The sequence below is a fragment of the Gymnoscopelus braueri genome (assembly GCF_963280865.1).
Source record: "Gymnoscopelus braueri genome assembly, chromosome: 13".
Taxonomy (NCBI): domain Eukaryota; kingdom Metazoa; phylum Chordata; class Actinopteri; order Myctophiformes; family Myctophidae; genus Gymnoscopelus; species Gymnoscopelus braueri.
This window is the reverse complement of record NC_137615.1, coordinates 25,166,580-25,184,079: the sequence shown is the minus strand read 5'-3', so window position 1 is coordinate 25,184,079 and position 17,500 is coordinate 25,166,580. Positions and strand designations below refer to the sequence as shown.

Here is a 17,500-nt window from a genome sequence, read left to right as displayed (position 1 = left end):
GAGAGAGAGAGAGAGAGAGAGAGAGAGAGAGAGAGAGAGAGAGAGAGAAATAGAGAGAGAGTGGGGAGTGAGAGGGAGGGGGAGAGATGCCAAACAGAAAAGGATGAAAATTAGGGATCAAAGTAACAGATACTTTAAACACACACACACACACACACACACACACACACACACACACACACACACACACACACACACACACACACACACACACACACACACACACACACACACACACACACACACACACACACACACACTTCATATTCATTCACTAGCTGAAACTTGTATTTATTACACACCATTGAGCATATTACACAGCAGCCAGCGTATGAATATGTATGGTAGCCTAAGTGTGGTATGAATTAGTTACAGTATTATAATGTTGTACTGCCAGACACGTCTTCTGCTCTCATCAGTTAATTTGACATCTGTTCCCGCCACAGGGGGAAAATGTGTCTGAAACCATAATCAAGTGTTTGGAATAAAAACAGGAAAAACTCAAAATCCCAGAGTATTTATACCGCATTTCTTCAACAGATTAAAAAAAAGAAGAAGAAAACTAGAGAGAGGATGGACATGTCTTGTGTACAGTTACAGTATGTTTGACATGGCATGATTGCCCTGCCACTCATCTGTGGCACATGGCCCAGTACAAAGCACAGTAAGATACTCAGTGTTAATTTAACTCTGAGAGAGTACAAATGTAACCAAATGGACCCCTACGAGGCCATTTGGCTACATTTTGTCAAACAACAGCATCCATCATTTACTGAGCTAAATAGAAGTCACTAGTCTTCAGTGATGGTTGAGACTGTGTGTGTGTGTGTGTGTGTGTGTGTGTGTGTGTGTGTGTGTGTGTGTGTGTGTGTGTGTGTGTGTGTGTGTGTGTGTGTCTGTGTCTGTGTGTGTGTGTGTGTGTGTGTGTGTGTGTGTGTGTGTGTGTGTGTGTGTGTGTCTGTTAATTCCTGATTTATAGCAAAGGCAGGACGATATGCCAGTGCGGCGCCTAGTTGTGCCACAGTTTCAGGATGACTGTTGTGATACTGTTTGTCACTTTATTCCATAACATTTTTATGGGTGCATTGCTAGCACACCCACTCCCTACTGAATTTATAGGGCATTTCCTTTTGGCTTTACCTGTAATCGGTCTCTACTGTCATCGCCAGAATTCTACATCAAAGTTGAGTTAATCAGGATATCAGGGGCAGTACCAGATGTACACAAATGAGAGAGAGTGACATAGACACACACACATAAAGAGAACAACAAATCTAGAGAAGCAGGTAGAGATTGAGAAGCATGTATGCTGCGAAATCCAGATTGTTCATTTAATTCTGAGAGGAAAAATGTAACGGGAATTTCACAGTGTAGGACCGTGCTGTACCAACAAAGTCAACAGCATGTGTATATGAGTCAGAGTGGCAAGAATAGATACAGTATGGTGCATATTATAAATCAGACACTCAGACACCAACACCCCTTCTTCCTCAATCCTCAGTGTTAATTTATCAATTTGTACACTCTCAGAAGAATACTAAGGATTTTACTGAGCAGATTTGTTTCCCTTTTTTCACAAGTCTGTTATAATGCGTCTAGCCTTGGGTGGCACTTTCTAACCGTGCTCACAACAATCCCTTCGCGAGAACAAGACTCCTCGACCCAACATTCCTCCTCTCATGCCTGTACTTGCAGGGCTGTTTTCCTGTGGAATTTCTCTCTCAGCTGCAATTCTATTCAACACCCTCAAAGGCGTTTTTTTCATATAATTGTAGAACAGAGTGTTGTTACGAAAGAGCCTGTTTTATTTATTTATTTACAAACCATCCACCATCTCTTTCTTGACAGTTGTGACAGTTTGATGTATGTCGACAGTGAATATAATAACAAATGAACCAGTTGAAATTTTCTCTTTTGTGTTTTAATCAATATTCTCTCAAAGCTGCACTTACCAATGACCATGAGGGATTGGAGTGCGTCTCAAGTGACAACGACAAAGAACCATTTCATGTCCATGAATGCATATAGAGTCTATATCAAATGGCCTTGCCAACGCATTAACCGTCTATATTCTGGATGCAGCAGTTGTGGTGGCTGGTGAGGCCATTTGGCGCATTATATGGCAATATATCAATATTATATAAATTCAGTAATTCAACAAAAATTAATATTTTCGTCACAATACGTTCGTCACAAGGTAGACGTATGTTATCGTCACAATATCGATATTGAGGTATTTGGTCATAAATATTGTGATATTTGTCCCTATTGCCCAGCCCTTCTTTATGCATTTCCATATTACTGTCCTGTGTGGAACTCCCTGTGCTCTTGCAACGTGTGTTGGCACACAGCTGATTGCTCAATCTGTGTTAACAGAGCTGTGGGGAAGACATGTCTGCTGATCAGCTACACAACCAACGCCTTCCCCGGAGAGTACATCCCTACAGTGTGAGTGTTGTACCACTGCTTCATACACACACACACACACACACACACACACACACACACACACACACACACACACACACACACACACACACACACACACGCGCGCGCGCGCGCGAGAGTGCATACAGACACGACACGGACACGATCCTACTCAACACACAACAGCCATACTGTAATGAACAAACCACCTAATTATCAGACAATGTATTTGTTTGCATTGGCCAACTTTGAAATATATTATTTATTTAATACACAAAAAAGGATATTTATACGATACTGTAGTATCTCCGTTCGGGGTGTGGTCGTTAGGAGCATATGTGCCCATTCGGAACACGCCCCTTCCGGCCGCCGCCGATTATTTGGTCCCCGGAAGTGCTGCTTGTGTAGTGTTGTCCAGAACTACTCATCTTGTAGTGTTGTCGAGAACTACTCATCCCATCGACTTCACACACAACACTGAACTTCCTTGGGGCCTCAGCAATACATCCGCCAATTGTGAAGTCGATCGAATGAACAGCTCTCGAGGTATACGAAGCACAGTCAAACAGACAGACAGACAGACAGAGATTCCGGCAATAGCAGCGCATGTCCATTGGGAACAGGTTAACCTCGGAACCCAGGCTTGCATTCTCAGACAGCCTGGGGAACGTTGAAATGAAAGGTGGATAAATGGGGATGGGGCCGCTGACAGTATGGGCAGGAGCCGTTCCATATAGCGGGGCAGGGGCTGGCCCAGGTGCACACATAAGTAATTTCCAAATTAAACTACTTCTCCGTAAAACAAACATGGTGACCGCAGCAAGTAACGTTACGCCCCAAAAAGTTGTTATATGTCGTGTTTGTTTATCTTGTGCAATGCACAATTGCACATACCTTAGACAATGTTTTAATATATTTCTCTTCCAATTTTGCTGATAAAATTGTTTGATCTAATTTTTATAGTGCATTGTCCATTTGGGGCGTGGCTACCATTCGTAACGCAGGCTGGCTCGGAAGAACCACCATATATATATATATGTGTATATATATACATACATACATACACACACACACACACACACACACACACACACACACACACACACACACACACACACACACACACACACACACACACACACACACACACACACACACACACACACACACACACACACACACACACATGGATTCAAGTTCTCAGTCGCCACGACTGATTTCAGTCATTTGGATTCCATAGAAGTCAGCATGTCTTCTATTGAAGCATGTCATGCACCGAAAATAGACTATCTACAAGCTTACCACGCATTGCACTGCGTGTGTTGTAAGCTTGTAGATTGTCTATTTCTGGTTATTCGCTATTTTAAGCTTAAAGAGTACTTGAAGTGGTCAAACTGGTCAAACAAGTGGTTCAATCCTCCAGAAAATCCTAATGATCTCAGATATTTCATAAAAGCAAAGGTTAACCCTCTGGCGTCTGGCATTTTGTTTTAAATTACCTTTTTTTGTCAGCTTAAAGAGTACTTGAAGTGGTCAAACTGGTTAAACAAGTGGTTCAATCCTCCAGAAAATCCTAATGATCTCAGATATTTCATAAAAGCAAAGGTTAACCCTCTGGCGTCCGGCATTTTGTTTTAAATTACCTTTTTTTGTCAGGGCTAGTATGGCTGACTTTAGCATCAATCTGCAATTTCTGCAACTGGTTGATTGTATAGCTACCAAAACATCATAATTATACATATTGTGCTAATTGTTTATGAAACACAACGCGCGTGTGTGTGTGTGTTCCTTTCATGCTGTTTCACGAATTGCATATTAGGAAATGGCGTGGAAACAAACATTTTTATTAGTCGTGAGATTTTATTTTGCTTTAATCCATGCACACACACACACACACACACACACACACACACACACACACACACACACACACACACACACACACACACACACACACACACACACTCACTCACTCACACATAAGATGTATTCGTTTTTGTGTGGTGGTTGCTGTGACTTTGTGACTCATATCTGTGTCGGGTTTCCTTTTCTGGCAGGTTTGATAACTATTCAGCCAATGTAATGGTGGACAGTAAGCCAGTCAACCTGGGACTGTGGGATACAGCCGGACAAGAGGACTATGACAGGCTGAGACCACTGTCCTATCCTCAGACGGTAAGACCTGTTGCTTCATACGCACTCACACACATACTGCACTCACTCAGCAAAACACACGCATATCCACACTACACATATAAAATACATCAATGGAGAGCATTCATGATCACATTTTGTATTCAATCTCATGAAATGCTCACCGCCTTTCTCCGTTCCCTACTGTTCCTTACCGTTTTGTTTCATGCACAGGATGTGTTCCTCATCTGCTTCTCTCTGGTGAGCCCTGCTTCCTTTGAGAACGTCAGAGCCAAGGTCAGTCAATGCTGCGTTTGTTCAACCTTTGTCTTCCTAGGATTACAGCATTCAAATACTGCCCTTGAAGTAGTTCCTTCATACTTTGCTTTTCTTGTGCATCCAGGTCCTCGTTTGCAAGTATCCTAAACCGTTGATTTGGTCCATTTGTATTTTTTTAAAGGTGCAGGCTGGTTATACTAAGGAAAATCAATGTGTTCATACTCAAAGCCAATAGATTTACCAAAGTCATAATAGATGTTTGAGACTGGTTAATGTTACATTGTTTCTGACAGCTGCATGGTGGCCGTTGCTAGGATACAGGTATAATCTATATCTATGAATGCACAGAATGTGTGTGTGTGTGTGTGTGTGTGTGTGTGTGTGTGTGTGTGTGTGTGTGTGTGTGTGTGTGTGTGTGTGTGTGTGTGTGTGTGTGTGTGTGTGTGTGTGTGTGTGTGTGTGTGTGCGCGTGCACGCGTACGTGTGTTAGACTGTTCCTCGCATTTCTTGACTATATATGTATAGTAAATACATATATATGTGTGTGTATCACACACATATATGTATATTAATACATATATACGTGTGTATCACACACGCACGCACGCACGCACGCACGCATGCACGCACGCACGCACACACGCACACACACACACACATACACACACACACACACACACACACACACAGTGGCACCTTTACAGAGACAATAGATTATAGGTAGATATTGGCACTCATATTAGAATGTCAGCCAATCGAAATTGGCACCTGAGTTTTTCCACAGGCATCAATAAAGGTTGATCTGATCTGATCTGATCTGATCTGATCTGATCTGATCTGATCTGATCTGATCTGATCTGATCTGATCTGATCTGATCTGATCTGATCTGTGCTCCTCGGAGCACAGATCAGATCAGGTCAGGTAGGGTCAGGTCAGGTAGCTTATTGTGGGCCAGCAATGTTTCAATTGCTAATCTTAGCCAATCAGGAGGGAATATGAAAAATCAGACAGATCTGTCTTGATCACATGACTATAGAGATAATGTGTACCGATTTGCGTTACGTTTGGACAAAAACTGTAATCTGTAATCTGTCCTGGAAGAATATTTTGCAAAAATCTGCCTCCTGGTGGCGCTATAACATAACAACCAATGTGAAAGATTTGGGGCATGGGCAGTTTCACGCCGATCGGTCCAATGGTGCCCGAGATTAGCTGCTCAGGCCAACATAGTCTCTTGACCTGAGTTGGCTCTGTCCTTGGTCTGCTCTTTTTTCCCTCTGCACCAAATATTTTCTCTGAAAATAGACGATCTATAAGCTCAAAATGTGTTACATTGTCACACACATCATGAGCTTGTAGACATGCTATTTTCGGCAAATGTTCCCCCCAGAATAGGGATGCTAGGGTTCAAGTGGTTAATGGTAGCAGGCACGCTATGCAGATCCGAAGATCCACATATTTTCCTATTTTGTTTCACTTGAAGCACATGTCTTTCATAAAATATCAAATCATGACCTATTATACCGTTTCATATAACAATAGTAAGATGTTCTTAAAAACTAATTATTATCCCTTTTCCTTAAACGAATATGTACAACTTACACATTCAATAAGATTAATGAGCATGCTGCTCTTTTTTTGTCTGCACATGAATCAAAGCAAATGTAATAACACTAACTGTGTTCTGATTAAATATACCTATACCTACAGTCCTACACAGCAACAGATCACAAGAAAAAAGTATTATACCACATCATCTCTAGTGCAATCTTCATAGCAGGTGGGCAGTAAGGATTGAGGCGAGAAAATATAGTTATTGAAATTATTGGGGGCCATGAATGTTTCCCACGTTTTCGTTTCGCCATGTTGATTACATCAGAAAAGAAAGCTTGAAAATTGCAGTTCTATTTAAAGACCCTGCATAGGCAGTGTGCAGACGGTGTGGCGGCAACCAGATGAGGCATACACATCGGTAGTCATTGCAGAAGTCGTGATTAATATCTCAGTAGCTACTGATGGCCTATCTCAATTGAGATTAAAACAGATTTTGTCACACTGTTTCACAAAACACATCACACATTACTCCATCTCCTTCAAAGATTTCCTCATTTCTTTCAAAGCTGTCTGATTCTGATGCATGAAAAGAAAAGACAATTTGAAGTTTCTTAACAAGATCTCAGGGTAGATAAAACACATGGAGATACAAGTGGAATGTCTATGATGAATAAGTCTGTAGATAACATTACACCTTATTCATGTCACATACAGTAGCTAATTAGCTGTCAAATGAAGCTGTAGTGTCGCCTGTGGTTATTGCCTCTGTATATTTCCCTGGTGTATTCCCATGTTCATGGTATGATTAGTGAAGAAAAAAAACAAAACAAAAAACAGAGGGAGAGACATTTTCTTAACCTCTAAAGCCATAAGCTTAGCGAAAATATCTGATCTACAAAGCTCATGTGTCGCTTTTTTATTATTATTTTGTTCCCAAAAAGTGGGAAGCCAGGGTTAATGTGCTTAACATATATTGCACATACATTTCAAACCTTTCAGACAGTCTACATTTCCCCAAAGGAAATGCATGTATTTAATTCAGTCTGACCAGAAGCTCGGATAACAGATATCCCCACCGATGATAATATTGAATCATCAGATATTACAGAGATATCAAAAGATATCAAAAGTAAAGTGAACATAGTGAACACAGGCAGTCATATTGTTTTATTAAAGGTTTCAAAGTGGACTGATTATATTACTGCTCTTTGTTTAATGGACTCATTCATGTTAACATTATTATATATCATTATCATGCAGCATTATTAAGTGTCTATAAAACTCCTATTTGGATATGTTTCTGTTACATGCTGTACTGTATGTACAGTAGTAAAAGACAGTAGAGTAAAAAAGAAAAAAAGAAAATCACAATATATTTTAGATATATGTTGGTATCTCAAACTATTTTCTCAAAAAAATAGTTTGTGATTTGTACATTTTGAATAATATGACATATGAATTTATTTTCTGCATGGGTTATCACTGTGGATTGGATTACAGTATGTTACAGTATGTCATGTCTTAAACATTTGTATTTCATTATTTCCTTTGTATCAGTTTACAGTAAGTCACTAACATTTTAGATTTGAACCGATCATATTTAATAATCGATTCAAATCTAAAATAATTTTCCAAGATGGGAAATGTGTTGGTTTTTGGAACACCAATCAAATGGTTATAAAATGAAAAGTTGAAAACATTACATGAACCTACAAATGCTAAAGCTTCTCCATGTTTCATTGGCAAGTTAAGGCAACAGTAGTGAAGCTGCAATGCATAAAAAAAAACAGCTTATTCACTCGGAATAATTTCCTTTTAATTTCATTTTAGAGTAGATGAGTGTCCTGTTCTGAATATCGAATTTCCATTTCCTGACTTGATTCAGGGCACAAAGTTAATTGATGCCACCCCTGACCCGTGTGTGTGTGTGTGTGTGTGTGTGTGTGTGTGTGTGTGTGTGTGTGTGTGTGTGTGTGTGTGTGTGTGCGTGTGTGCGTGTGTGCGCGTGCGTGTGTGCGTGCGTGCATGCGTGTATACATGCATACCTGTGTCTGTGTATTTACCATTACCCCCTCTAGTGGTACCCAGAGGTACGGCACCACTGCCCCTCCACCCCCATCATCCTAGTGGGCACCAAGCTGGATCTGAGGGATGAGAAGGAGACCATAGAGAAGCTGAAGGAGAAGAAGCTGGCTCCCATCACCTACCCTCAGGGCCTGGCGTTGGCCAAGGAAATAGGTAAGAGTAGCTTTCCTCTGCATTAAATATCAGCACACACAGGATTTCTTTTAGCTATCGACCCAGGTAGGCTACTGTCGCTATAATGTCAACTGAAGAAATTGGTCTGTCATTCTGTCTTTGTTATTGCATCACACATGATGACATGTCCCTCATGTGGAAAACCCCTTGCAACTTTCTTTACCGTGTCAAATTCTGCAGCATACTGTATATCAAATTACAATGTGGCTTTCGGGGGAGCCCTATTTTTCAGGCTCCGCCTACATGAAAAAATAAATCAATACATTTTAAATTATACAGAGAATATTTAGCCTGGGACAACAAAGAAACAAACAATTCTTCACCATTGCAATGTTTTTTTAAAATAGCTCTCTGCCGGCAAACATTATTTCTTGAAACACACAAGACCTAGGTTACATCCCATGACAAATATGAAAATGCCCACAGCCTCAACCAGAAAACGTTCGCTAAAAAAAAAAAAAGCGTATAGTGTGTAACACGCATTGTGTGTAAATGCATGGAAGATAACATTAGCAATAAACAACATCATTGTGTTTATTAGACACAAATTATCAGAAATGGCTATGTGTGAATAAAAACACATGTTGACAAGTGATTTTCTATCAGGCTTTAACTGTATTTATTTCAAGAACCTAAATACACTATATGAAAATGTACTTTTATACAGAATAAAACCAGCAGCAATATTTTAGAGCTCCCTAATGAGGCTTCCTGAGGAGTTTAGCTCTCCGTAGCTCTTTGGAACCCTGCCTGCATACGATATTATCAGTATTCACTTTCACTTTCCTCACTATACAAGTAGAAATGTCACAATTAAAGTGAGGTGAGCATTGGGTGGCACAAGATCCCAATTAAATTGCTAATTAAATCTTATTTCTGACAAGCCAGTAGAATCTTAACGCTAGACTAAATAAACATAAATTTAAAAAAAATTGTGCCATACAGCATGTCCTTTCCCATTCATGCTAGAAGAATCTGCCCACTCTTTCTCCTGCCAGTCAGACTGGCTAAGCTATTGTCTGGCTAGCATTTTTATTGCTGTCTTCGTGGCAGTGTGCTCTGTAGATCTCACCAGCTGTCTGTAATCTCTGATCTAGATTCTATAGGGGATCTTGTGGTAACGACCTTTGGATCATTAACGGATCGTTGAGGTTGTGATGGAATGTGACAGTATCACAGTCGGGCAGAAGCCTTGTATCCATATGTCATCTTTTTATGTTTTTTCGTAAATGAATGTCTTATTTTATACTTTGTCATGTAATGACTGTCGTGCAAAAGTAGTGTAAATAACTGATCTACTTAAGCTCCCAACATGTTGGGATGTGACGCATGGTGAGCTTGTACATTTGCTATTCTCGCTATTTTAGAAGAATTCTTCACATCTTTGAACATTTTTGCCTATAGGGACGCTTGGTTAGTCTGTCGACCAATGAAAAGTATTAACAAGAGCTTGTTACTGTACTGTACTGTACTGTACTGTACTGTACTGTACTGTACTGTACTGTACTGTACTGTACTGTACTGTACTGTACTGGAACACAGGTTTGTCCATTTCCTGAAAAGTAACAGTTTTGGACATACAAGGTTCCCGCTTGCCGGAGCCAATATGTAATTGACCTGTGTATGGTATGATTGACCATGGTACAGTGAGACGGTGTATCACATTACCCTGAACAGAACACTGCCAAACCCCACAGAGACCAGTGCAGAAATGAATGCTACCTTCTCATAATTGTCAGTTCTGCAGTGAGAAAAAGGTTGGCCCTGCAGATGGCTGGTCATTCAACATTTCATAATGGAGGAGACAGTATTGTCGGGGTTATACTGGAAGAAGAAATATAAAGTTGAAGTTGTCAGTCAGTGAGTCAGTCGGAAGTCAGAAGATTTCAGAAGTCAGAAGATTTGGGTCATTGAAATGTTTTATACATTCATATTTAACTTTTTAGAGATGGAGATGCCTGACTACACAGTACTGACGTCATAGACTGGCTTTCTAAGTACTTTGAACCTATTGCACCTGCACAATAACCTGTGCAACACTGGGTACCCTGCTGGTATTATATACCTCATGGCCATAAAAAGCTAATTTTGCTGCAGGCTCTTGTTTTCATGTGTCCACTTGCATGTGTGTGTGCATGTGTGCGTGTGTGCGTGTGTGTGTGTGTGTGTGTGTGTGTGTGTGTGTGTGTGTGTGTGTGTGTGTGTGTGTGTGTGTGTGTGTGTGTGTGTGTGTGTGTGTGTGTGTGTGTGTGTGTGTGTGTGTGTGTGTGTGTGTGTGTGTGTGTGTGCTTGTGTTCGTGTGTTTGCTTATGTAACTACCACTCAGCCAAAGGCGAGATATGATCAAGGGAGACATTATTAGGCTTCTGGTCTTCAGGCAGAGCCACTGTGCTACACTTACTGTATGTCATTGACATGTTATGTTATACATTATGACATAACATATACTGTATATCTATTTAGACTCAGTGAAGTACCTTGAGTGCTCCGCCTTAACCCAGAGAGGACTGAAGACGGTGTTTGATGAGGCAATTAGAGCCGTGCTGTGTCCACAACCCACCAAGGTCAAGAAACGAGGCTGCCACCTACTTTGAGATGTCCACCATGGCCACTGTCACACAGGGAAAGGGGCTCAGGGATCACACAGAAAACTTGCCTTACATATGTTCAGTTGTGCTTTGCAGTACTGTAAAATCCTACGTGTTCATTTAACACTCAGTGTACAAATGTAACCAAACGGACCATAAGTTTATTGTCACTTCACAAGTTGTGTGTAAAAGTGTGGGTGAAATTATTTTCTATACAAGCTATCACGGATTGCGGTTTTAAAAGACAATCAAGGAAACTCAAATAACACATCAATAAGGTATGGTTTTCTTAAATAACAGAAATAAGGCAGAGTACCTCACTTGTGCAAGTAAGAGGCATCAACAGCAGGTATGTATTAAATGTGTAAGAATGGAGTATATTACCATTCATAGTATAATTTCATTCACAGTAATTACAGGTCCATTTGGTTACATTTATACATAATAAATCAACACAGGATTTACTGTGTATGTGGGGCTTAGACTGTTAAATTGTTTTCAAACAAGCCCTTACAGTTCACCAGCATATATATTAATGTATTGTAATTACGCCATTCCTCAAACCTTTGAATTAGTCAGTGTATGAGTGTATGAGTTTAAAAGCTTTTATTTTATAATATGTTAGATTACATGCCCAGTAACTGCCTATTTGGAGAGAAAACAATGTATGGTGTATTGTAATTTGCTGTATGTCTTTATTTGTATTATTGCAGAATGCAAATTAGCATATACATCTATTGTTTCAGGGCTGCAGCTGTGGTGTATGTTTAAAATGTATGTTTGACAGATTTCACGCAAATATTACACAATAAACTCACACTCTTAAATGCATTTTAACTGTGGTATGTTTCAGTGGAAAGAAATAGTAGCTTTAATAATTGCAGAAAATGAAAGCATTCATGGCTTGTGGCCTCTACATGTAACTGCCATCACAATCATTCAATCAATTAATTCTGCACATTCATACCTGGAGGATGAGTTTTCATCCATACATAGTTTGTTGCCTCTAATTCTCTCATGAGGTTGTGTCACTGAGTTTAAATTAATCTGCAGCATTGAATAATAAAGCAGTAAGTGCTTTCTTGTCCTAATGATACAACTGTCCGCTGGGTCCAGCCAGTTATACACTGTTGCATGCCTAATGGCCTGCATGCATTCATATAGAGTGCCTTTTTAGTCTTTCTGACCATACAAATCCCTTTACAATGTACTTCACGGTCACCCATTCACACACGCTGCAACGACGCAGCCTACCATATACGCGTGAGCTGATGTGGTACTCATTCACACACCGACGGCAGAGGCAAACATTCATTCAGGCACCAAACTGCTCAGATCGGGAGACCGATCAGGAGCAGTTACAGAAGGTGATTTGTGTCGTGCTCAAGGACACCATACACCAGAATGACCAACAGGAAAACCTTGGCTCCCCTGCCTCTTATGCTGTGTGTGTGTGTGTGTGTGTGTGTGTGTGTGTGTGTGTGTGTGTGTGTGTGTGTGTGTGTGTGTGTGTGTGTGTGTGTGTGTGTGTGTGTGTGTGTGTGTGTGTGTGTGTGTGTCTCTCTCTCTCTCTCTCTCTCTCTCTCTCTCTCTCTCTCTCTCTCTCTCTCTCTCTCTCTCTCTCTCTCTCTCTCTCTCTCTCTCTCTCTCTCTCTCTCTCTCTCTCTCTCTCTCTCTCTCTCTCTCCCTAATGCCATAAGCAATAAACGAATGTATTATGAATGTATTTATTTTAATCAGCCACAGTGATTGCATTTTGGCTGAGACTTTGAACTTGAGTGTAACCAGCCACCGTCAAAGTGCTGCAGGCTGAGTTTGGTGGACGAGATTGCTGACTGATGATCCAGTGTTTTATTTTGTATATATGAATACATATCCTCTTAAGGTCTCACTGATGTTAGCCTATGGGCTAATTTATACTCTGTTGCATGACCAAATGACATAAAGTATTTTCAAAAGAAAGAAGTGTTTCCATCAAACTGCCATCTATCCCTCTAGAGTATGGCTCAGTGAGCATACTTCAATCAGACGCCATGTCAGGGACATGAAAGGCATCAAACTAAAGTGCAAACACTGCTGTTCCAGTGCATCAGCACCTAACAGAGGGTTTTTGCAGGTCAGCCATATCTGACACAATCCCCAGTGTTAATCTAACTCTGAGAGTGTACCAAATGTATCCAAACAGGTCCATTTGGTTACATTTGTGTACTCAGAGTCACAAATTGACAAATTAACAAGATGCCAGCACTATTTGACCCCACTGATTCCGAAAACAGAAATCAAAGAGTTTAGAGTCTGACTGTATTCGGCAATACAGATTTCCTTGCCAGGAACTGTCCACCCCCCTTTTCTCAGACCATGTGAGTGGTACATTCATGAAAATGGCTATGCCAACTCCAAACAGCCCCAAAGACACGATGCCAGCACTATTTGACCCCACTGATGCCGAAAACAGAAATTAAAGGAACTTTAATTTAAAGGAACTTTAATTTCTGGGGGGGCTGGACAGGAACTGTCCAACCCCCTTTTCTCAGACCACCACACCCAAAACAATATATTTAGTATAAGGTATAACAGTAATTTCAATTCATTAATCTTTTATTTATTAATTAATATTTAACATTAATGATCTTAAAGCTGGATTTATACTTAGTTCAAAACATTTATTAATGAATGAAATATTATAAAATATTGTTTTGATATATTAAGGTACAATATATATTTAAACATTTTCAAACATTTTCCCATTGATCACCTGTAATTGTCTCCATCAGGCCAAAAGGCATGAGATTAGATTTTGCACCCTGTCCGTTCGTCCGTCTGTCCGTCCGTCCATCTGTCCGTCCGTCCGTCCGTGTGTCCGTCCGTCCGAACGTGCGTCCGTGTGTCCGTGCGTGTCTGTGTGTCCCTGGATGCCAGAGCAGAACCTCTGCCCCACATTTTTCACATGGGCCTGTTATAGCACCACCAGGAGGCCGCGTTAAATTTTATTTTATTTTTTACAGTACTCCTACAGATTTTGTCTAAACATCACGCAAATCGGTACACAGTATTTCTATAGTCATTTAACAAAACCGGTCTTTCAGATGGTTCATATTCCATCCTGATTGGCTAAGATTGACATCTAAAGTTTGCGGGAGTCGGGGTGTGGCCCGTTTTGAACAAAATGCCGCAAATCATGAACGCAGCCTCCAATTGTTGTGAAATTGCGCACGCACATTCGCACTACGTTGAGGAACAAATACCACCCTTTTAACATTGCCCTATTATAGCGCCATCAGGAGGCCGATTTTTGCAAAATATGTTTTTTTATATTACTCCTACAAATGTATTCTAAACATCACACAAATCGGTACATATTATCTCCATAGTCAAGTGATCAAGACGAATCCGTCAGATTTGTCATATTCCATCCTGATTGGCGATCCGAACATTGCTGGCCCACAATAACCTACCTAACCTGGCGGAGACCTGTTAACTTTTTCTAGTTATGTCATGAACCAGTCTGTGTGGACCAGTGGTTGAGAAACACGGCAGTAGACCATGATGCCAGGGCTATAAATGCAGTTTTCTGCTGCTGTCCTGACAGTCATGTCTCCATGTAATCTGGATGTTACCATTAGAAATACTATCGGGTGGTGTGAATGATGAATCAAGCTCAGACACAGACACAAACACACACACACACACACACACACACACACACACACACACACACACACACACACACACACACACACACATACACACACACACACACAGTTGGAATCATCCAGATGAATTGACTCATAGCTGTTGTCAAGGCCATTTTAATGATGGCTTTGGCCGTGGAAAAAATGATGCACTACCATTTATGGAAATGAAAGCCTTTTTCTTTGTCACTGATTTATAAAAATTACCCATTGACTTTTCTGTCGGTGGCGCCTTTGTTGACTAGGCAAGCATAAATCCAGTACAATAAAGACAGTGCATGAATGAAATAACCTTTGACTGAGATTTCGACCTGCAAAATATGATAAATGGTGCATTTATATATCGCTTTTATCCAAAGCGCTTTACATAGATTGTGCATTACATTCACCCATTCACACATACATATTCATATACACCGATGGCGGAGGAAACCATGCAAGGCACCAACCTGCTCATCGGGAGCAATTAGGGGTTCAGCGTCTTGCTCAAGGACACTTCAACAGTAACTCTTGTGGGGGATCGAACTGCAAACCTCATGGTTCCCATCCAGCCGCTCTACTGGCCACTCTACCCCTGAGCCACTGCCACCCCCATGATATTATAGGCTACCCAGCTTAAACCCAGTTTAACCATATTTTCAGGGGTGCATGGTATTGCTTTTACAGATTCATAATGCAACTAGAAAAAGTGCTCCTCGGAGCACAGGTCTCCGCCAGGTCAGGTAGGTTATTGTGGGCCAGCAATGTTCGGGATTCGCCAATAAGCATGGAATAGGAAAAATAGGACGGATCCGTCTTGATCACTTGACTTTTTGTATTTGTAGTATAAAGAATATAATAGAAGTAATATAAAGAAAAAATATTTCGCAAAAGTCGGCCTCCTGGTGGCGCTCTAATAGGGCAACGTTAAAAGGGTGGCATTTGTTCCTCAACGTGGTGCGAATGTGCATGTAAAGTTTCACCACAATCGGACGCTGCATTCATGATTTGTGGCATTTTGTTCCAAACGGAACCACTCCTGTAACCTGGTGTCTCAAATCATGAACACAGCGTGCGATTTCTGTGAAATCCTGCACGCACATTCCCACTAGGCCGAGGGAGAAATGCCAACATTTTTCAAATCAGCCTCCTGGTGGCGCTATGAATGGCAGATGTGAAAAATGCAGGGCAAAGGTTTTTCCTTGGCCTCTAGGGAGTGCGCTTACAAAGTTTTACACAGATCGGTGCAGCAGTATAGGTAAAAACGTGAATCAGTTATCAGCACCACCATGAGGCTGATTTGAAAAAAATCAAGTGGCATTTCTTCCTTGGCCTAGTGGGAATGTGCGTTTTTTCACGGAAATCGCACACTTTGCTCAATTCACTAGTAAGAGACCACACCTCTACTTAAAGGGGAAGACCACTCATTTTCAACATTGAACTATGTCTGACTTTTGACTGAGGGGGCGGAGCCAAAAGTACACCCTGCGTATGTCACTGATCACATGACCTCAATCAATTATCCTTTTCTAGGCAACACAGAAGGGGGGGAACTTTTTTCTTATTTCCACACAACAGCTCTAAGGTGTATTAAAGACATAGTTCAATGTTGAAAATGAGTGGTCTTTCCCTTTAAGTTTAACGATTTATTGAAACGAAATGAGATGAACGTGGAAAGGGATGAGGAACCCAAGGTGAGGCGAGACTGAGCATTTTGGGGAGTAGTCTCGGGAGCTGACGGCCATCGTTGCTCTGTTCGGGGAGTGGTCGGTCGTCTATGCTCCGTCACTGTCCCCCCTGGATTCCTAGAGAAGTACAGACAGAAGGGTGAAGAGCGAGAATCGAGGGGGAAGGAGGAGGTTGGGGTGGAGGAGGACGAACTTGGATACGGGTGATTATGAATGGGGAGTGGCTAATGAGTGAAGGTAGGTGTGGTAGACAGGGAAGCGATTGAGGATGGGGGAGTGGCTGTGATAAGCAGAGGGAGGTCTCCACTCCTGAACCAAGTTGTATACAACTACATTATTTGAGGGATTTTTGTTCAAAACAAAGCACTCCTGTAAACTTTGGAAGCCAATCTTAGCCAATCAGGATGGAATATGAAAAATCGGAAAGACCGGTTTTGTTAAATGACTATAGAGATACTCTCTACAGATTTGCGTGATGTTTGGGCACAAATCAGCCTCCTGGTGGTGCTATGACAGGCCCATGTGAAAGATTTGGGGCAGAGGTTCTGCTCTGGCATCCAGGGAGTGTGCGTGCACAGTTTCGCTGCGATCAAACCAACAGTGCCGGAGATAAACTACAGACGGAACCACACACGGACGGACGGATGGACTGACAGTGGGACAATTTAGAGTAGACAATAGGAAGTTAGTCTAGATGATCTGAGTTCTTTGTTACTTTTAAAGATATAGGCTACTCACCCAACTCATCTGTGCCTTTGTCAAGAAATAGCATATTTTCTACAACTTTCAACCCCTATTCACGGGCATACATTATATAGGGGAAGATTTTCAAAAATGTTCAAGAAATAAATATTGTTTCCCCCAAAATGTTGTACATCACCCCTATCTGAAGTGCAATAG

The 17,500-nt window shown here is 41.1% G+C and overlaps 2 protein-coding genes across 2 annotated transcripts in view; both read left to right on the top strand.

Annotated features, from left to right (window-relative positions):
• Positions 1 to 12,072, top strand: part of rac2 (Rac family small GTPase 2) — a 13,699-nt gene extending 1,627 nt beyond the window's left edge. Inside the window, exons 2-6 of the mRNA XM_080447699.1 lie at positions 2,377 to 2,448; positions 4,485 to 4,602; positions 4,795 to 4,857; positions 8,473 to 8,632; positions 11,117 to 12,072. Coding sequence (XP_080303825.1) covers positions 2,377 to 2,448; positions 4,485 to 4,602; positions 4,795 to 4,857; positions 8,473 to 8,632; positions 11,117 to 11,247 — 544 coding nt within the window. The 3' untranslated portion in view covers positions 11,248 to 12,072. The remainder of the gene's footprint in view (positions 1 to 2,376; positions 2,449 to 4,484; positions 4,603 to 4,794; positions 4,858 to 8,472; positions 8,633 to 11,116) is intronic.
• LOC308099084 (E3 ubiquitin/ISG15 ligase TRIM25-like) overlaps positions 1 to 17,500 on the top strand; it is a 228,588-nt gene that overhangs the window by 98,119 nt on the left and 112,969 nt on the right. The window lies entirely within an intron of this gene.